Here is a 21,376-nt window from a genome sequence, read left to right as displayed (position 1 = left end):
AGCTTCAGGGTCGCTGTGTCGCGGTGTTCACCGACAACACGACGACCATGTATTATATCAACAAGCAGGGCGGCACCAGATCCTCCTCCCTGTGCCACGAGGCGATACGACTCTGGGACTTTTGTGTAGCCCACTCCATTCACCTCATGGCTTCCTTCCTCCCCGGAGTACGGAACACGCTGGCGGATCGATTGAGCAGATCCTTCCTGTCGCACGAGTGGTCCCTTCGCCCGGACGTCGCCCTCTCCATCTTCCGGAGGTGGGGTTATCCCCGGGTGGACCTATTCGCGTCCAAGTGGAACAGGAAGTGCCAAGCGTTCTGCTCCTTTCAGGGCAGGGAGCCCGGGTCGATAGCGGATGCCTTCCTCATTCAGTGGTCGACCCACCTGTACTATGCGTTTCCCCCATTCCCTCTGGTCCACAGGGTCCTTCTGAAGGTGCGCAGGGACAGGGCTCACGTGATCATGGTAGCCCCGGCATGGCCCAGACAGCACTGGTACCCCATGCTGCTGGACCTGACCATAGCCGACCCAGTTCCCCTGCCCCTTCATCCGGACCTGATTACCCAGGAGCACGGGACCCTCTGTCACCCGGACCTGCAGTCACTGCACCTAGCGGCGTGGCTCCTGCGTGGCTGACTGGCTCTGAGCTGCGCTGCTCCATGCCGGTGAGGGAGGTGCTCTTGGGCAGCAGGAAGCCGTCCACGAGAGCGACATATTCGGCCAAATGGAAGCGCTTCTCCTGTTGGTGCGTGGAGAGAAATCTCCGCCCTATGGAAGTTTCGGTAGCCGACATCTTAGACTACGTTTGGTCCCTCAAAGGGCAAGCTCTGGCCATATCGTCGTTGCGAGTCCACCTAGCAGCTATCTCCACCTTTCACCCGGGTGCGGATGGTCGCTCTGTTTTTTCTCACCCAACGGTGTCTAGATTCCTTAAGGGGCTGGAACGTTTATACCCTAACGTCCGTCCCCCTGCTCCAACCTGGGATCTTAACCTGGTGTTGTCCCGGCTCATGGGACCCCCCTTTGAGCCGTTAGCTACTTGCTCCCTGCTTTACCTCTCTTGGAAGACTGCCTTTCTAGTAGCTATCACCTCAGCTAGACGGGTGTCGGAACTCCGGGCTCTTGTGGTAGACCCCCCATATACGGTCTTCCACAAAGACAAGGTGCAGCTGAGACCACACCCTGCCTTTCTCCCCAAGGTGGTCTCAGCCTTCCACGTCAACCAAGAGATATTCCTCCCGGTTTTTTTCCTGAAACCTCACTCCTCAGGCAGGGAGCAGCAGCTCCACTCGCTTGATGTCCGTAGGGCTCTCGCGTTCTATGTGGAGAGGACCAAGCCCTTCCGCAAATCCCCCCAGCTTTTCGTGGCAGTAGCGGACCGCATGAAAGGGCTTCCTATCTCCTCCCAGAGGTTATCCTCTTGGGTAACGTCCTGCATCAGGACCTGTTATGACTTGGCCCGTGTCCCTACGGGCCGTGTGATGCGCATTCTACCAGGGCGCAGGCGTCGTCGCTGGCTTTCCTCGCCCGTGTGCCCATCCAGGAAATCTGTCGGGCAGCGACCTGGTCATCGATCCACACCTTTGCTTCCCACTACGCCCTGGTCCAGCAGTCAAGAGAGGATGCGGCCTTCGGAACTGCAGTGCTCCATGCCGCGACTTCTCACTCCGACCCCACCGCCTAGGTATGGCTTGGGATTCACCTAACTGGAATGGATGTGAGCAATCACTCGAAGAAGAAAAGACGGTTACTCACCTTTGTAACTGTTGTTCTTCGAGATGTGTTGCTCACATCCATTCCACACCCGCCCTCCTTCCCCACTGTCGGAGTCGCCGGCAAGAAGGAACTGAGGAGCGGGCGGGCCGGCAGGGATATATATTGGGCGCCATGGCGGCGCCACTCCAGGGGGCGACCTGCCGGCCCACTGGAGTTGCTAGGGTAAAAAGTTTCCGACGAACGTGCACGCGCGGCGCGCACACCTAACTGGAATGGATGTGAGCAACACATCTCGAAGAACAACAGTTACAAAGGTGAGTAACCGTCTTTTCTTGGATGTCTGTTCAGGCGAGGGTCCCATTGAAGCTAATGGGAGTTTTGTCTGAGTATATGTAAAAGTCGAATAGTTAATTAAATGAAGACAGAGGGTTTTGAGGATTGTCAGATATAGCTTTAAGACCATGCTCATTAGTTTTTTTTTTTCCATAGGTTTGTTTTAAAGGCTAGAGACCCTTTGGCCTTGATAGTTTTTCTTCTCCAAGGGAAGAAATTCCTTGTAGTTACAGGGATAGGTGTTGGTGGACTCGAGTCCTTCTTGTCTTTTCACAACAGACTTGGCTGCAATCATTCCCAGCTCTTTAAATCACTTCCCCTCTTCATGCTGGAGTGCAGATTCCCCCAGAGGTACCAGGGCTGAAACTGGATTCTGATGCCTAAACCTGATGCTAAGATTCATTGTTGCCTCCCGTTCTTTATCCATTTAATAATCTCTTTCCTTTGTGTCCATGTGCTGCAGATTCTGAGTCTGCAGACTCCCCGAACCCCTCCTCAGCCCTCACCTCCCTGCAGTGGGTGGCAGAGATACTTCCCTCTAGCATCAAGATCCAAGGAAGGACCTTCAATCAGCAGCTGGAACGTCTGTTGACACCACCCGAGCGCTACATCATCTGCAAATCACTAGAAGGCTTCTTCCAGCATCGGTAACTTATTAAATGCTGGATTCCTTTAGCTGGTTGTGATGGTGGTGGTGTCCCTGATTAAAATCTGCTTCTTGAATCCAAGCACAGTCTCAGTATTGGTGGCAAATGACAGAACAAGGAGCAATGGTCTCAAGTTGCAGGGGAGGAGGTCTAGGTTGGATATTAGGAAACACTATTTCACTAGGAGGGTGGTGAAGCACTAGAATGGGTTACCTAGGGAGGTGGTGGAATCTCCTTCCTCAGATATTTTTAAGGCCCTGCTTGACAAAGCCCTGGCTGGGATGATTTAGTTGGTGTTGGTCCTGCTTTGAGCAGGGGGTTGGACTAGATAATCTCCTGAGTTCTCTTCCAACCCTAATCTTCTATGATTCGATGATTGGAACAGACATCAGCTTTATTGACCATATCAGCATTGCCTAGATACCTGCACTATACTGATTATGGTTCTTAAGGACTTGATCCTATAAGATGCTGAGCATCCTCAGTGCCCACTCACTTCAATTAGAGTTGAAGTCACTCAGCACCTTGCAGCCCAAAACTCTTTGTTCTTTCCCATTATGCCTGGTCCCAGAGTAAACCTGGGATGGATTCTTTGAGTTGTTATAAGGCCTGGAAGGGACCTTCCCAGAACATTGTAAAGGATTCAGCTGAAATTTCCTTACCTTTTGGCTATGTTCCCCAACTATCCACAGGGCCCTGTATCCCAGTGAGTGTCACTCTGGATAAGGAGATGTGGCCATTGCTCCCCTACTGAGATACTCAGGGCTGCTGTTTAAGCAGCAGCTAGAAAAGAGTGCTGGAAGGCAACATGAGGTGCAGTTTCCCTTCTCCCACAAATGATGAGCACCCAGTGGGGTACTGATTTGTATTCCATACCTACCCTGTACATATCCATCAGAGAAACCATTAAGATAACAGGGTGGAAAGCCCCATCTGGCCAGATGCCCAGCCCACTGAGGGGTCAGGGAATCATCCAAACCTATTACCTTTTGAGAGTCACCCATAATTGTCCCTTAATCCAACATAAAAATTACCTTATTCTTTTCATGCAGCTAGGGGTCTCTGGCTGCCTGGACAGACCCTGAGCCAACAGCATGTCCTGTTCTTACAGTCAGCCCCTTTTGATTAATTTTCATTGCGTTTTATGCTTCTCTTATTCTCCTTTCAGCATTTTGGCTAATGTGTTCCCTTGGCCTTAGCACAAGAATGCCTCCTGCTGGCAAACTTTTCTTCCTGTAATTGAACACATCCTCTTTGCCCTGCTGCAGGCCTTGAAACTGATCTTATGGAGGTGTTGAGAGCATCAATAATGCACTTGTTTTCCACCCTTGACCCTTAACCTTTTTCATACAATGCTGATAAAGCCATCATCAGGCCTGACATTTGAATATTAGGAGTGATAATGTCCCTGGATGGGCTGCTCAGACCATCTTTCTTAGAGCCCTGGCATTCATTGGGAAAAGCAGCCTGGCTGTCCTATCCCTTCTACTGGATATTAGTTACTATGGAGGCGAGTGGAGATGACTGGTAGCCAAGACTCCCAAGTTTTGTTTTCAACTCTGTCACCGATTTGCTGAATGATTCTGGACAAGTCACTTCATCTCCAAGACTGGCCAGTCCATTAGTAAAATAGGGGTAGTATCTACCTCACAGAGGAATAGGGTGGGCTCACTAATTAATGCTGATTAACCCCCTGAAGATCCTTGAATGGAACATGTGCTTGAGATAGACAAAGTGTGATTGTCTCAGGTGCTGTGCCAGAGTTGTAGGTAGCCAGAATAATGAACAATTTTGGCCTTTGCTCAAAGCTGGAAATGAACCTTCAAGCTTCTGTGAGGTTCAAAAAAGTTTGGGTAACTTTTTGCTGCTTCCTCATCTTTGTGATTTCCCACTAATATAAACAGATTCCATTTCTCAGGTGACCACTGTACTGGGATGGACTAGTATCTTAATCCTTTTAACCTGGAATTCTTTGCTACCACATGCAAAATACAGTCTTGGCTCTTAAGAAATCAGTGACGTTACTCTTGATTTAAATTGGCATCACAGAGAGCAGAATCTGGCCTTACATAGAAAGTTCCCTTCCATTGATGCAAGGTTGCCCTTTTCAGGCTAAACAGTCAATCCGTTTATCAGTCCTCTCTGAGGCTTAACAATCCTTTTCCACTTAGTGTAGAGATTTCTACACCATCTTTACATGGCACCACTGGGGAGACCCAGTCCAGCCTTCGCTGCAGGCTGTAGCTGAAGGGTCTTAACTATGCAGTGCCTGTCTTCTCCACTCAGATCCCCCTGGCTTCACTTTGCCCTGGGCCAATTCCTACTTACTGCTTGACTAAATCTTACCTCTCCCTGGGGGTTCTCCTCCTTCTTCCACCTGTCTCTAGGCCTCCTCCCAGGCCCTTCCCAGTAGTCCCTCCAAGCCTGCTCCGAAGGGGCTCAGCCTTAGGTTTTATCTCATCCTCACACTGACCCAAGAGCAGTACTTTTTATTGCCTGTCCATCACATGGTCCTTGAGTCACATGCTCTGGGACTGCTGCAGAACTACATTTCCCAGAATTCTTTTGCTTTAAAGAGTCAAGTATCCAAGCCAAATGGGCTGGCAGTGCCTGCTTACAAAGGGCCCAGTACAGTTACTCAGACAAATAAGAGACAAGCCCCTGCCTACAGGAGCTAAAATCTAAGTTAGATATAGGACAGAAAGGGATGAAACAAAAAGGGAATTTTCATGGGAAGGAATACTGCAGCAAAAATAGGTGATCATTGTCTTGCCTTCTCTTTTCAACTGTGCAGGAACATCGATACTCTCATTGTGGATGTGTACCCTGTGCTGGACACACCAGTCAAGCAGGTCATTTGGCAGTTTATCTACCAGCTATTGACATACGAAGAGCAGGAGCACTGCCAGCAAAAGATTGCCAGGTTCCTTGGTTACAAGTCAGTGGCAGGTGAGAGGAAAGCTCCTGTACTCTGACATGTGCACGCTGTGTCTCATGACTTCCCTGAGGATTGGGTCTTATTGCATGTTATCACATTGTTAAGAGCTGCCTAAGATTAGTGGAGGTTAGGTTGAATATCTTGTTTTGTGCTAGGGCTCGAAAAAAGTGGTGAATTCTCATTGGAAAGAGTGGCTTGCCAGCCTTTCTTGAATGGGACAGAGCTCTGGGGCCTGATTCTCCCCTGCCTTGCACATTGTATAGTCACTCACACCTGTGAAGACTGGGTGTAAAATTCTACCTGGTCAGAATGGCAGTGTTGTACATCCACTTTGCACAGGTGTAAAGGACTATCCAGGGTATAGAACAGTGGAGAATCAGGACCCTCTCTTTCTAGCCCTGATCATTCATGAGATACTGATCTTTAAACCTGGGATTGGTCCAGGACTGAAGGCTGCTCTTCCTGCACCTTGGAGCAGTGTAATTTTGGGAGGAAACTCCACATTTTGAGGGAAAGAAAGAAAAATATTTTTGTGGTAGGTTGCCTTAAAAATGCACCCGAGACAGTCAAAGATAAGTAAGGGATGCAGTTTCTCCCCTGATGTCACCAATGTGTGGCATAAATAAATGTCTACAATTAGGGTTCTTTAAAATTAAGGACCATCAGACATCACACAGAGAAGTGAGAAACATGCTTGATTCCAGCCTCTGCCTAGGAGGTTTTGTTCTATCACAGAGATTTAGGGTGGCATTAGCAAATCACATTGCATCCTGCAGTGAAGGAGTCTGCACCTACCTTTTCTTACTTGTCACTATCTGTTGTTGCTGTGGCAACATACAAACCAACTGCGGTTTGCTGTGGATTATGTGCTTCACAATCAGACAGCAAAAAGGCAGAGAGTAAATTTAGAATGAAAGGTTTTAATCTTTGTATCTAGATTTGTTAATTACTTTTAAATTCCTGTGTTTTAAACCATTTACATTTTGCTGATGTGTTTCTTTTAAACATGGCTAAAACTGCAGGAAAGAGTTTTCAATTTGAAAAAGGGGAGGAGTTGTTGAAACACACTTTTTTTTTTTACACAATCTGTTTACAAAGGAAAAGTCATTTGTGTAGGGTCAACCAGACCTTTTTCAGTGTAGGCACAAATGTTCTGAATTGAGCATGCAAAAATGCTTGTGTATTTGCTCACCTAATTTGCATGTACAATTAACATGACTGTGCTTGTGCATTCAGAATAAGTGGGCAAACGTGCATATTTTTACATGAGCATTCCAAGCAGCTGGGCCCTGGTATTCAAAATGAAGACTTTAAATGATATTATTATGAACATCAGAATCATGTCAGGAGACAGATTTGAAGTTTTGATTTCAGTTGCCTGTTTTAATTTATTTTAACCCTGGTAGAGAGTGGGTCATCCTTTCCTGTTCTATGAGTGCAGTTTTCAAAATAGGTGTTTAAGTTGCACAAGTAAAATGTGCTATAAACATGTAATTGTGCCTGCTATACATGTATGTACTCTTTTTCATGCACATATATGTATTTTACAGGTGATGCTATTCTAAGGTTATCCCTTTTCCCCGTGTATATGGTTAGATTAGATATGTATCTACTTCAGATCGTTTTATGTGAGCTTGGGCTTCTGACTGGATTAGTAATATTGTTTGGTGCATACACATCACTTTTCATCTTCAGAGCACTTTACAGATAGTAATTTAAGAGTAACCTACAAGGAGTCGGTGTTACTGGTCCTATTCTACAGATGAGGGAGGTGAAGCACAGGGTGTTGAAGTGACTTACCCAAGGCCACATAGTTTCAGGGGCAGGATTAAAACCAGGAGTTCCTGGTATTGAGACCTTACAGTTAGGAAGTGGATGTACTCCCTTCCATAAAAGGTCAGTCTGTGCTCACGTGACTTTCCATATACTCTGGTACAGTGTGTGCATACCCATGTCTGGGAACATGAAAGCCAGACCTCCCCAGATTTGGGGCAGCTCTTCATTTGATCTGGTTCCAAACCAAGTGCTCGTCTCCACTGTGGTAATGTTTAATGGATGTCTTAGTGTTTACCTGCCAGGCACTGAACACCATAGCCTCTAGGTTCTGAAGTAATGCTAAGATTATTTTACCCAACACCAGCATTGACCATGTGGTTTTGGAGAATTCTTCTTACAGCTTGCATTACAGCACTGCAGTGCAGACTGCTTTGCATGCCAGGAGCCCATCCCTAGAGGGTGGAGAAAGAGAAGGTTGACTGTTTCCCTCTGGAGTCATTCCTGATGAGCCATATATGCTGGGATCCTGTCCCCATGTGGGGGGTGGGATTTCAGGCTCACAGAACTTTGTGGTCAACAGCAGCTGTGAACCTGAATGTCCCTAGGGTTGTTCCTCTGTGATTAATAGGAAGATGGTAGGTGAGAAGCACTGGGAGCCAGTGCATCTTGCAAAGACACTGTAACTTATAAAGTCTCTTTGCAGCTGCAGCAGAGCCAGAGGCAGAGGAACAGCACCGGACTTTGGTTCGAGGGGCCTCAGTATGTCGGGGAAGCATTCGAACGCAAGGCCCTGAGGAAGGTGGGACAGGAGGTAGGTAATTTATTGCTCTATTAAGATTCCCTTTGGAGAGCTCCTGTGGCTGTTTCCCTTTTATCCTGGGCCCAGCGGGCCTAGTTGTTAAGATGCAGACCCAAGAGTCAGGATTGTTAGCTGTTGTTCCAGCTCAGTCCTTGATTTGACATTGGTCTAAATAGCAGCACTAGGTACAAGCTAGCAGAGAGTCAGGCTCACAGTCCTTGGCAGCAAATCCACTTTTGTTCAGACAAGGAACAAACTGTTTAACATCAGAAAGTCCTAATATGAAAGCTGCCTGGGCTGAGGCTGTAAGTTGTTTATTTAGGATCCCTGACATTGTTTAGAGGGACAACCAGGGAGAATTACAGTGGGCTGCCAGGCCAGTGGATTGGCAATAATCTAAACCATTCTGCACATTCCGCCCGGGGGCTCTTTCAGGGATAAGCCTCGCTGCAGCATTAAGGGATGAGGCTCACTTCTGTCTGTCTGGATCCATAGTTCTTTCTGGATCTCATCATTGCTTGTCCAGACCTCCCCAGGTTCACACCTAAAATGGTGTTTGGAAAGTCCCCAGGACCACAAATGCTAGTTCTGAAGGGGGTCCTGGCTCTTTAATCTGTCCAGCCGCTCGCAGCCTTCCTTCTGTCCTCCACAAACTCCTCATTCCCCCTCCCACTGGTAAGCCACAGCCTTCTAACCTTCCTGCAGGGCCTCTTCCAACATCCTGAAACCCCTGCAGCTCTCCCTAGGAGAGCATCACACTACTGCTGGTTCCATCCTCCCACCTCAGTTCTCTGCCAGATCCCTCTTGATAGTTTGGACATGTAGTCATAGCCAATTCACCTCCCTTTAGCAGCTGGCACCCAGCACGGAATAGAATTCTGCCTGTGGCACCTTCTCACTTATCGGTTTCTCAGCACCCAGCGACTCACCGTAACCAGCCATGTTCCTCTGACGTAATAGCCTCCTGTGCCTCTAACAGAGGGATAATGGGGCATTTAGAAATGGGTGCCTAAGTCCTCATATGAACTTGTCACCATTAACAGGGACTGTAGTGTCACTGAGCTGTCAAAGGAGGATGCTGTCAGAGCTGCCAGATAGAAAACATTTCTACTGGGAGAATCCAGTAACCTGCTGCGGAGAGGGATTTCCTGTGCCTGATATTAATGCATGGAATCCTAAACAACTGTATTAGCCAGAGGGAGGCCGCACATTCCGGACAGATATTGACAGCTGTGAGGTTAGGAATATTGTCCTCAGCTGCCCTTCTGAAAAACCAGAGCAGGAGGAAAGCGTGACCTGTTGTCCTAATAATATTCGGAGTGAACTAGTCGTAAACCGAAAGGAGAGTGTTGGGAATAACCCATACCCAGCAGGTTTCCAGCTGCCTTTATTGTACAAACCACTTGTTCAAAAAGAGTTTTCTAGGTCAGTATGAAAAAGTATGTAAACTGGAGGATGATATCAGCCTGCCTGCTATTTATTGCTAGTGAGGAGTGGCAAAAGTGTCAGAGATTCAGATGAACACCCAAAAACACAGGGGCTTCTTTGAATGTCACCCAAGCTACCCACACCTGCTGGATTTGCAGGGTGCCTGGTGAATTTCTGCCTGTTGAGCTGCAAATCCTAAATTCCTTCTCTAGATTTTGCTGAGGTTTTGCTTAGGTTTTTACCTACTGATTGCAGTAGGCCAAAGCCTAAAGACCTTACTCAGCATTTACTCAGGCAAGCTTTATTGAAGGCAATGGGCACTTTGCCTGAGGACTGAGTGAGGGCCCCAGGATTCCAGTACTGAAGAAGGGGAGCAAAGATGGCATTATGCTTAAGCTATAGTGACCCTGTAGGGGCCATGCAGCTGGCCCAGGATCACTGGGGTACAAAGTGTTCCAGCCATGTCCCCTCCTGCCCCAACACACACCTCAAATGCTGGCTCTACGCTAACCCCTCCAGGTCCAGCAGGAAGTAAGACGCCCCTGGGACTCCTCTGACCATGAGCAATAGCTTCAGGGTGGGAAGGACTGACAGTGTTTGAACTCAGTTAGAGTTTTGGTTACACTGATTTACCCAGCTTTGAGTTGCAGCCCATCTCTCCATTATGGCTGATCTGGTTCTCTGGCCTGAGGTTAATGGTCTGATTGGTTGCCATGGCCACTTCTCCTGAGAGCAGGCTCAGACTCCCAGTTCCATTTAGAAACACGGCTGAGTGACTACCAGGGAGGAAACGTTTTTTAATCCCTGTCTTTTTCCAAATGTTAAAGAGCCGATGGAGAGATTTACATTCCATTCAGCCCAAATATTTTAATCTCCACATCTAGGGCCAAATTCAACCCGGGTGCAAGCAGGCACATCTCCAGAGAAAGCCATGGTGTGCCACCCACTCACACCAGGTCTGACTCTGACCCATTTGCTCTGAATGGACAAAGTCCAGCTATTAATGGCAACTGCAGAAAAAACACCCTGATTCTGACACATGTGGCACAGGGGAAAATGAGTTTAGGAATATGCCTGCTGGCCTGTTGCTAGTGGAGTGGCTGTCCTAGGAAAGCTGTTCTATCTACATACTCCCCCATCATAACCCTGTAAGTCCCAGCCCTCACCTCGTCTCACCCTCACTGTTTGTGCTCCTGCTTTTATTCTGGTGACAGCTCAGAATCTGTGTCATGTGTTTTTCATCTGCAGTGATTCTGGATTCATCTGTTATCCACACATGACAACTAGGGTGAAGTGTCTTAATGAAAAAATATCCAGGGGTTTATTAAAAAAGGAGAAAATCTTTGGTGTTCCAGTAACAAGATGCCTTGATAGCACTATGATGGATACATTAGAAATACCTATTGACAAACTGGGTAATGTTCCTTCCTTCCAATGTTGTACTAGAGACTGTGCAACTGGTGCTGAAAATTTGTGCAACACTAGTAAAGTGCATCGCTGATGAAGTGGGTTCTAGCCCATGAAAACTTATACCCAAATAAATTTGTTAGTGTCTAAAGTGCCACAAGGGCTCATCGTTGTTTTTGCTGATACAGACTAACACAGCTACCACTCTAAAACCTATTGATTATACTGTAATAATAACACTGAGCACCTTTCAAACAGTGAGAAATTACATGTATCCTCACACCAACCCACCAGCAAGGTAGGCAGGTTAACACTAATCTCCTCTTTTTATAAACACAGAGAGGCAAAGTGTCTTGCCCCCAAGCATAGGAGAAGCTGTTGAAATGCAGGCAGCACACTGGTGTTCCTTGCGGCCAGGCGTGTATGCCAATCACTAGGCTACATCTAATTGCTCATGCGATGTCTGGTGTCCCTATGCTCAGTGTCATAATTAAAATATTTTCGCACATTTGCCTGGTCTACACAAATATTTCCCCTAGTGGGTGACCCTATCCTACAGTATAGATGCCAATTTAAATGACGATTTTAACAAATTACCCACAGTGCAGCAGGAAATATGTCACCATTCATTCTGGGTTTGGGGACTGTACAGTCCATAAAGTCAGAACTATCCTTGTTCTGCATCCAAAGGTTCCGCTGAAGGGAGGGAGATATTTGGGTCCACAGGGAAGATGAGATCAAGCCCTTAGTCTTGTGTGAGTGGATGTTCCCTGTTCTCTGGGTAGTGAGAGGTGGGCAGGGGCAGCAGTGAAATCAAAGGATGCCCATACAGGGGACATCACTGGCAGTTCTTTCCTTCCCAGCAGGTCACAGTGATACCGGGGAAGTATCAATTCGAGTGATGCCTGGAGAGAGGCAAGCGGGAGATGGCACATCCCTTCCAGAGACTCCCAACCCCAAAATGGTTTGAACCTTGGTTATCTATGTGTGCAGCTGTTTGGGTGGGTTTTCTGTGAGGAAAGTGGCAGCTGGGAGAGAAGAGCTTTCCTAGGCAGCATCTTGCTTGATGAATATGTAATATTTTGACTTCACAGGGCAGCAGAACAGTTTGACTTTATTTTATGTTCACATCAGAAGGCAGATAAACAAGGGAAAGGTGCTAAGGGTGCTGCATGCAAATTTATCACCTTGGCATCTGCTTCCCATGCCAGAAACAATCCCTTCAGCACCGCATCAGAGCGGCTCTCTAAACATATTACCCTGGCAGTCAGTTGCTTTAACAGAACTGGCACCTTTCAAAGCCTTGGTACAACCTAATCAGAGAGAGTGAATGGTGTGACATTCAGAAAAGAGGGAACCATCTTCCCTTAGTGTCAAATGCTCCTTAAAAAGGGGCGATTTTTTAATGCAATCAATAATAGAGAGCAGTTGGGATCAGGAATTGGACACAGAGCCTTCCTCTTTTACATCACTGGTTTTCAGATATTTCCAGAGTTGGACATTTATGATTGTTTTTTCCTTTTTGCTTTCAGATGTCGGCAGTCTACGCAGAGTTAGAAAATCGCCTGATTGGCAGCTTTGCAGGAAAGATGGCTAATGCCCCCACACACAGAGATTCACCCCCTGTCCCAGACCAGGCAAATGCTGCAGGTAGAGGCTTGCTTTCTCCTGGTTTTGAGATCGAGGCAGTTCATTTGCTCTAGCTGGTACGATGACACGCAACATGCTGGTTTGGTGCTAATTATGCAGTCCCAGGATTACGTTATATTTCTCTTTGCACCTGGGATCAAGTCACTTGAGGTCTCATGACAAATTACTGCATGGGCTCCATTAGGGTGAAATCAACACAGGTTTATTGCAGGCAGTATTCTCCTTTGGCGGAGAAGGGGGGTGAAGGAACTGTTGGCTCCCCATGTCGTACTCTGACCTTAAGCAGGGCTTGGGCAGGGCAAGAAGCACAATCTCCCAGGTCCAAAAGAAAAACACAGTAGTTGTGTGAAGTGTAACAGTTTCTACCTACCCCCAGGGAGACTCTCTCCAGAGACTGCTAGGTCCTGGCCCCAGCCACACCTTCCTTCAGGTAGTCTCTAAATATCCCCTGGCCCCGCCCATTCCTTCTTTCAAGGAGCTAGTGCAAGACGTCCTCTCTCTCTGCTGGTCAGCCGCTACTGAGCTGGGCTTTCTGCCTTTTAACCCCTCCTCCAGGCTTGACAGCTGTCACAGGCATATTGGGGAAGGATTGATGGAACCTAAAGGCTCTAATTAACCCTTCTTGGTCAGTGTTGGGTCTGTGCACCACATCACAGCAACTTTTTATGCTAAGGAAGGCAACAGTGCAGCCTATGAGTCTAAGGGGGCCCATAAAGTTCTAGAATGTGACCTTTATCTTCAGTGTGGAGTTGCCGTGCTCTGGTTTGATCCGAGCAGCTTCTGCTCTGATCAGGATAGATCACTGCATGCTGGCAACTATCATCTCTCCAGGTTGCACCTTTATTTCAAGGTTGCTGTATTGTACACAGACAGTTTGCTCTAGTGACTCCTGGCTGTGTTAGACCACAGGAAATGTTCATAGCCCTGCTTTTAAATGAGATGTAGGCTTGGAGGAGTCTACTCTGCAGCACTGTTTGTTTCCTGCAGGTGTTCGGAAGTCGGGGATGACGATCTCCTGGCAGAGTGATCCTTTGCCCTCCCAGCAGTGCTTTTACCACCCACAGAGCAGCATCCCCTCCCCCAGCAGCACAGAGTCCAACCCCTATGTCAGCCTAGACAGCAGCCCTGCCCCTTCCCCCAAGCACATGGACTACACGCTAAGCCCCCTGTCTCGACAGAAGAAGCTCTTCACCTTCTCCAGGCCCCCACGCAGCCGGGACACAGATCGCTTCCTGGATGCCTTGAGTGAGCAGCTGGGACACAGGGTCACCATTGTGGATGACTTCCTCACACCTGAAAATGACTACGAGGAGGTGAGTAAGGGGACCTGGACAGGGCTGCGCTCAGGGCTCTCCTGGGCTCCCTCGGGTTGGGTTCCCTGTTGGGATGATCGGTGAGGTACAGTCGCATCACACTCAGAAAGCAGGAGGGACCAGCTTGGTGACTATATCTCGAGGAGGCTCCTGCAGAAGTAGCTGGATGGGGACAATGAAGGAGAGTTCTGTGCTGTATAGCAAAGCACTGCGATCCTGAGGCAGGGAGCTCTCCCAGGGCTTGACTGCACTGTGGCATTAACTCAAGTTATCTACACTTACATTACTGCTCTCCAGTCAGCCTAGTTCGAGTGAGAGTGGCCATACACGGGTGCTGCACTCCTCCTGTGAGGTACTAAGATTGTGAGGGCTCAACCCATAGTTCTTTGCACTGCAGGAAGCTGTGAATTCTTCCCCAGTGAATTGTGTCCTAGGTGCTAGCCTGCGTCCACACTACAGAGTGGCCATGTTAACAGCTGACGAGTTGTGCTAACTCGAGCTTTAGCCTGTACCTTGACGGGCTTTTGTGCCCAGTGGCTGGGAGTAGAAGCTTTTCTCATGGTGTAGTTACATTCTCTTTTTCCCAAATCAGATGAGTTTCCATGACGACCAGGGAAGCTATGTCACCAATGACATGAGCAGTGCCAGCGAGTACATCAGCAGCAGCGATGAAGGGAGCTCTCTGACCTACTCCACCCTGTCTGATCACATCCCCCCTCCCCCACTCAGTCCGCCCCCGCCCCCGCCCCCACCGCAGTTCCATGACTCCAGACCAGTCACTTTGAGCTCAGAGGCCACAAGAAATATCTGCTCCCCACTCTCCAAAACGCTAGGGAGTCACTCACACCCAGTTCCTCCCCCTCCCCCTCCTCCCCCTCCCCCACCAGTGCCGTGTGCACCCCCCCTGCTGCAGCGGGGCCTCGTACATCGCAGGAGTGAGTCCAGCCACATGAGCGTCAAAAGGCTGCGGTGGGAGCAAGTGGAGAACTCGGAAGGCACCATCTGGGGGCAGGTACCGTATGGAACCCAGGCTCAGGCTCAGTCAGGGCAGGATGACATTGGGTCCATTACTTACACCGACGGCTACATCATCCAAGTTAACAATCCAAGTAATCAAATCTCAGGCTCCAAGGCCTACACTATAGGGGTCAGAAAAGAAGATTTACCCATGTGCAGCAGCATTTCCAGTTGGCCAGGTGCATGCTGTGGGGGTGTTCTTACCTTCCCCTGGAGTATCAGGGCATGGCCACTCCTTAGGCAAGAAACTGAAACAGGGAGACTCACTTATCTACCCCAAGGTGGCAGTTCTGATGGTGCCTCTCACTTAATTTCATCCTTGCTTTGTTTGGCTCAGAACCCAAAGAACCACATAAAGGTTAACTGTGATTAGTACTGGGAAACGTATCCAATAAGATCTGCCTGAGCAGCACTCGGCGGAACATTCCTTTATCTCCATGTGGCTTGGTCAATGGGAGCAGGAGCTGTCATCAATCACCAGGCATAGGAAATTGCAGTTTTATCCACAGGGGTGGGCTAAAATTGTGAACATGCTGGAAAGCAGAAGAATGGTACCCAGGTATCACAGGGATGGATGCATTATAACCAGAGAGATGGAGGAGAGGCTAGAACCAGAAGTGATGTTTATTAGACAGTGTTATTGACCTGTGCCAGACAGGCTGTGATTCGCCCCCTGGTGGTGACACAGAACTCAGCTCCTTATCTCAGCTAAAATTATAGGATTTGACTTGATTGAGGTGAATTTGAGTTGTTTTGAACTGATTTGGAAAAAGCTGAGTTCAGTGAGACTTGAATTTCAAGCGATGTACTTTCTTCCCTAAACAGCATTAGAAAATGTAGAAATTAACAACTGAGCAGTCTCTCATGTGGATCCCTAATTCCCCCAGTGATTTCATTCAGTGAATTAACTTGGAGTACTCTGCCTGTGCATTTGTTTCTCACTCCTCTTTTTTTTTTTGGGGGGGGCGGGGGGAAGGCTGGGAATGAAATATTTCTGCTTAGTGATTTTTTTGGATGCAAAAGGCCCTTGAGATTTCTGTAATACCCATCATATGCGTTAGTGAAATAATATTTGCCAAAGAAACATGCTGAAGAGTTATTGTTTTTAATTTAAATGTCATACAACCTGCTAAGTTAACTCCAATGGGACTGTCTGCTAGCAGCAATGCTGGAGGATTGAATCACCAGGTTCTTTTCTTTCTTCTGAACAGAGAATGATCCCGTGGGATGTAGTCTGACTCTGATATAAAAAATACCTCCGTTCCAGGACATTGTAAGAGAGAAATTCATGATCCCATAGACTCCAGTGTCTGCAATGGCTTTGTAGTGGGCAAACCCCAGTTATAAGGAAAATGCCACAAAAAATGCATCTGCCTCTAGGCATTCTGGGGCTGCATAGTTTAGGGCTTTTGGAGTGGGAATGCAGCGCAGAATGGGGATGTGCAGCATGGATATCTCCTCCTGGGACAGGGTCTTACTGACTGTATTCCTCCTCCTGCAGCTTGGAGAAGACTCAGATTATGACAAACTGAGTGATATGGTCAAATACCTTGACCTGGAGCTTCATTTTGGAACTCAAAAGCCTGCAAGTAAGTAAACCACTTATGAACAGCCATGCTGCCACTAGAACCCAAAGCTGACACAGAACAGATAGGGAACACTTTATGGTGCAAGAACTAAGTAATTAGTGAGATAATGCCTATTTCCAGGGACACTGTCAACACAGAAGTCATATATAGTGGTCTACCAATAATTCTTCCACATAGTACTAAATAACATCTCAGATTATTAAAGTGGAGATTATTTTTAAATCTCCCATAATTTTCTCCAGTGATGCTATTTGTTTATTGTCTGCATTTCAGTCAAGTGGGGCTGTGAAACTCAGCTGGACAGTTTCCCTTTCTATGTTCAGTTTCACTTACTGGTTCTCATGCAGCTATATCTCAGCTTCCTGCCCTACGTGGGAAAGCTGACATGCAAAAACCTCTTTTCCTTATCATTAAGAGCCTGGTTTTCAAATACCAGCAGCTTGAACCTGCACCAAAAACACATAACTTTGTATCTAAATATTGTACACAATTACTACAGTTCTCTGCATATTAGGATATTGGCACATGCCACGGGGAGGGATAGCTCAGTGGTTTGAGCATTGGGCTGCTAGACCCAAGGTTGTGAGTTCAATCATTGAGGGGGCCATTTAGGGAACAGGAGTAAAAATCTGTCTGGGGATTGGTCCTGCTTTGAGCAGGGGGTTGGACTAGATGACCTCCTGAGGTCCCTTCCAACCCTGATAGTCTATGAAATGGCCAAGTCTGTGGGTGCAAATCACACACTGAATGGGCTAGAAAGAACTCCAGGTGGAGCTCTAAGCATGAGCTTAGGAGTCCTGGTCTGCCTTCCTAGCAGAGCAGCCTTTGATGAATGAAAATCCGTTCCATAACTGAAAAAAGAGTGTGGGGGAAGGTCAGGTCTATCTCTTGTGGGGCATGGGGATGTGATAACCTGTCTGTCTCCTGGGGGAAGGTGGATGGGTAACTTCTCCTTGCTCTCCTGGGTGTGGGAGGAAGTGATGACTAACCATTAGAAAGGCAGTCTGTGGCTCACTTGAATTGAGAAGAATAAAACCAGAGTGGGATTTCTGTGCTCACGTAGTAAATCTGATATGGGAACATAGTGGTTTTGGAGGGTCATTTGAGGGTGCTAGTCTGGGAGGCTTTTTGGCAGGGTGAGGTGGTACTAACTCACCCAGTTAAGTTTCTGGAACAATCTGGGATTTTTCTGTATATCTCACCTCTTGTTTTACCTTTTTCAGCTCAGCATGAGTCTTTCATTCAGGAGATCTTTGAATTACAGAATTCAAGGATTCCCGGAGCCATTCCTGTGCCCAAAGCATCATGTCTCCTCACTCTCATTCATTATCTCACTGTTTTCAGCGCAATTTCCTCTGTGCTGGAGTTAGCTGAGCCCATCCTTACATCTGATTAAATCTTTCAGTTTCTCTTCCAGAGCCAACTCTGTTGTCTGAATCCTTTAAAAAGAAAGACGTGGTTGAAATTTTGTCTCACAAAAAGGCCTACAACACATGTAAGTAAATGTCAGAGTGGAAGCAAAACCCTAAACAGGTCCTGAGATGGAACGGCAGTACCTGGCAGTATAGAGAGCTGGAAAGGTAAAAAGAGAGCAAAGATAAATAGGTACATCCCAGTTTGCCTGGGTACAGTGGTCAGTACAGGACAATAGAGACCACTGCAATACAGTGTCCTTTGTAGGCTAGCAGAGAGAGTCAGCCTAAGCTAACAAGCTTGAAGGAGAACTATAAAGATGGGATGTGACTCACTGGCATGGAGTGGGGTGGATAGCACTCCAGATAATGGGGCAGCCCCAGGAATGAGTCTTTTCTCCCTGCATTGTGGAGAGTGGCAGGCGGGGAGGAGGTGCAAAACAGAGGACACTGCAGAACATGGCCAGAAGCACCTGAGGGTAGCACACTCGGCTGATCTTTACAACTGCTTCAGTAAGGATCGGTGTGCATTGCCCCAGTGCCTGCCTCTGGATGAGGCACAAGCAGGCGCATGGAGTGGGGAGAGCCTGACTGTGACCCCAGACAACTTGGCCACTTTCCCTTGAATCCAAGGAATGCGAGTGGACACTTAGCCTGGCCCTGCTGCCTAGCATTCAGTAGGGCGACAGATCACCATTCTGCCTGGCTCCTGTATGGGAATGCAGTGAGGTGCAGAGGAGAAAAAGGCTTCATGTGTCCTCCATCCCCTGTGCACTACGCAGGACAAGGCAGAATGTTACCATTAGGTATCTGACTTTATCATGCACCTGAATCTCATTAATCCTAGGGGAGCGCCATGGGGAGACTAGACCCTGACATGCATGAAGGCTTCTGCTCTGTCACCCAGGCTAATCCCCTGCATTGCTTCCGCTTGGATATATGTAAATGAGCCATATTCCAAACACACTTTGCATAAAGGGGGCGGGAACGGGAATGGAGTCTCCTACCTCTGGATCGCATCTTCTGATCCAGACCATCGGGGTAGTGGCTGAAAGTTCTTACCATGTGATGGCAGTTTGGTGGCTTGGGTGAAAAGATGTAACTGTCCCGGCCCAGTTCCTGTTGGGCAGGTGTCCACATCACAAAACAGCTCCTCAGGTGGCCCTCTTGCCAATAGTCTCAGCGGAGAGGCAAAGAGGCTGCCCTCCTGCCCCTATGGAGCTTCCCTTTGGGGTGTCCACCCAGCAGCTTTCCCTGACACTAAAATTCATATAGAATGTACCAGCCTTTGGAGTCTGCTTCCTCCCTGTGCCTGAGCTGATGTCCTTCCTCCTCCTCCCCAGCCATCCTGATAGCCCACCTCAAGCTCTCACACATCGAGCTGCGCCAAATTCTCATGACAATGGAGAGCGATCGCCTGGAGTCCTCTCACATCAAGCAGCTCCTGCTGTATGCACCTGACGCAGAGGAGGTCCAGCAGTACCAGAACTACCAGGACAATCCCAGCAAGCTGAGTGAGCCAGACCAGTTTGTCCTGCAGGTAACTGCCATGTGGTTGGGCATGGGGAAGGCATGGGTGCTGCAGTGTCATTGGGATGGTCCTGCTGAAAATCCAGCCAGTTCAGCCAGCTGTAGGAGAATAATTGCATATTGTTTCATACTAACCTGCATCAAATCAAATAGCTACAGGTGTTATCAGGTATAAAACTGTAGCACCAAGAGTGTGCTGAGCCCTTTACACTCATGGGTCTCTACCTTGTAGAGCCTCCAGCCTAAACCCACATTATGCAGACCCCGGGGAGGGAGGTGAAGCACCTGGGAATCCAGTGGTTGAGCAAGGAGGATTAGCTCACATCTTGGCACCTCTGGGATTATTAACTGGATTTGGTTTTAATTGTAGCTTTTCTCTGGTCTAATTTGCCAGTGTTTTTTTTGAGACAAGACTCACAGCTTAGAGGCCTCTTGGCAGGAGGGTGTTTAAAAGAACTGGTTTAATGAGGGGAGGGTGGAAGTGAGTCAGGGAGGAAGTTCCAGAATCCAGGGTTGCATTTCTTCTTAATGGTTAGTAGGTTTCATCGAGCTGGCTCCTTTTTTTAGGGAAATAATGCAATGTGCTGACCAGCTTTCAAGCTTACAGCCCAGGAACACCATGCCAAGAGGAAAGGATTTTTAGAATTCTGTGATCTGCTTGTTAGTATTGGATGCACAGCACTATTGGGGTGGGGGGCAGGGGGCAGAGGTGTATTCAGTGGAATAGCCAGATCTACTCTTGAGTTTTGGTTTTGCTGATGACATATAAATATGTGGCCAGGCATTGTGAACTGCCCTGCATTCAGGTACCAAAGTAAAGTGTATCGACCTCAGGCTTTGCCACTTGGGTCTCCCAAATCTCCCTTGCCATCTGGTTACCACTCAATAAATGGATGGGAATTGTGACAAATCAGTGCTACCAACCAACTCAGCTTGAGCTTTGATTGTGTAGTTTTGCCCAGCTGCGAATTTCTTCCTAGTGACAGACTCTCTGGTGGATACTGGCATTAAACCCAGTCTGTGGCAGTGAGTTGAAAGCGATTGCTGATAAAAACATCAGAAACTACCCACAGTTGCTACCCAATGATACCTGAGAGAGGGCCGGCAAGCGCTGTTTCACAGTAGAGGGAAATTCTGCATTAAAGGGAACACTGTATGTTAACTGAGAGGGAAGGGAGTTAATCAAGGGTGACCCCAGTAATTTGTTGCTCCCTTTTTTCTCAGATGTTATCAGTACCAGAATATAAAACCCGGCTACGCAGCCTTTACTGTAAGACCACCCTGCAGGAGAAGGCAGAGGAGATCAAAGCCAGCTATGAGTGTATCTGCAAGGCTTCCCTGGAGCTGAAAAGCAGCAAGAAACTGGCTAAGATCTTAGAGGTCAGAGAACAAACCTCATTGCCAGTAATAGCCATTGGGGGGCATCCAGCATCCACCACTCAGCAAAGCATGCACAGTCTGTGCCAGCTGGTGTAAGGGCTGGGAGAGAGTTAATGCACACGCTGATCCAATCCAGGCTATTGGTTTGTTCCATCAAGGACCAACCCTGGGCTCCGGTAGAATTGACAGCTGGCTGCACGTTAACTCTGCAGCAGAATGGTTGGCTGCATGTGGGTTTACAAAGCCTAAGAGATTCTCCTTTAGCTCAAGTGGCCAGGACCTTGGGCTTTGGAGCAGGAGGATGTGGGCTCTACTCTAGCAGTCGCTGTGAACGTCTGAGGGGCCATGCTGTGCAGCACAGTGACAAATGTGAAGTCCTAGCTAGCCAAAGATTTTTTGCCAGATGGAAAAAATCCTTCTTCCCTTGCTTCTAGCTTGG

At 47.9% G+C, this 21,376-nt stretch overlaps 1 protein-coding gene across 5 annotated transcripts in view; it reads left to right on the top strand.

The window, feature by feature from the left end:
- The window catches only part of GRID2IP (Grid2 interacting protein), a 110,400-nt gene that overhangs the window by 78,807 nt on the left and 10,217 nt on the right, over nucleotides 1–21,376 (top strand). For 2 of the 5 annotated variants that reach the window (XM_050968552.1, XM_050968556.1), the window contains 11 exons: nucleotides 2,515–2,698; nucleotides 5,493–5,647; nucleotides 8,116–8,223; nucleotides 11,910–12,010; nucleotides 12,579–12,696; nucleotides 13,684–14,009; nucleotides 14,602–15,021; nucleotides 16,528–16,615; nucleotides 18,021–18,110; nucleotides 19,371–19,567; nucleotides 20,782–20,937. In XM_050968552.1, coding sequence (XP_050824509.1) covers nucleotides 2,515–2,698; nucleotides 5,493–5,647; nucleotides 8,116–8,223; nucleotides 11,910–12,010; nucleotides 12,579–12,696; nucleotides 13,684–14,009; nucleotides 14,602–15,021; nucleotides 16,528–16,615; nucleotides 18,021–18,110; nucleotides 19,371–19,567; nucleotides 20,782–20,937 — 1,943 coding nt within the window. The remainder of the gene's footprint in view (nucleotides 1–2,514; nucleotides 2,699–5,492; nucleotides 5,648–8,115; nucleotides 8,224–11,909; nucleotides 12,011–12,578; nucleotides 12,697–13,683; nucleotides 14,010–14,601; nucleotides 15,022–16,527; nucleotides 16,616–18,020; nucleotides 18,111–19,370; nucleotides 19,568–20,781; nucleotides 20,938–21,376) is intronic. The other 3 variants (XM_050968555.1, XM_050968553.1, XM_050968554.1) reach the window with 3 other exon arrangements.

The sequence above is a fragment of the Gopherus flavomarginatus genome, chromosome 9 (assembly GCF_025201925.1).
Source record: "Gopherus flavomarginatus isolate rGopFla2 chromosome 9, rGopFla2.mat.asm, whole genome shotgun sequence".
NCBI classification, from domain to species: domain Eukaryota; kingdom Metazoa; phylum Chordata; order Testudines; family Testudinidae; genus Gopherus; species Gopherus flavomarginatus.
This window is presented reverse-complemented; position numbering and strand designations above follow the sequence as displayed.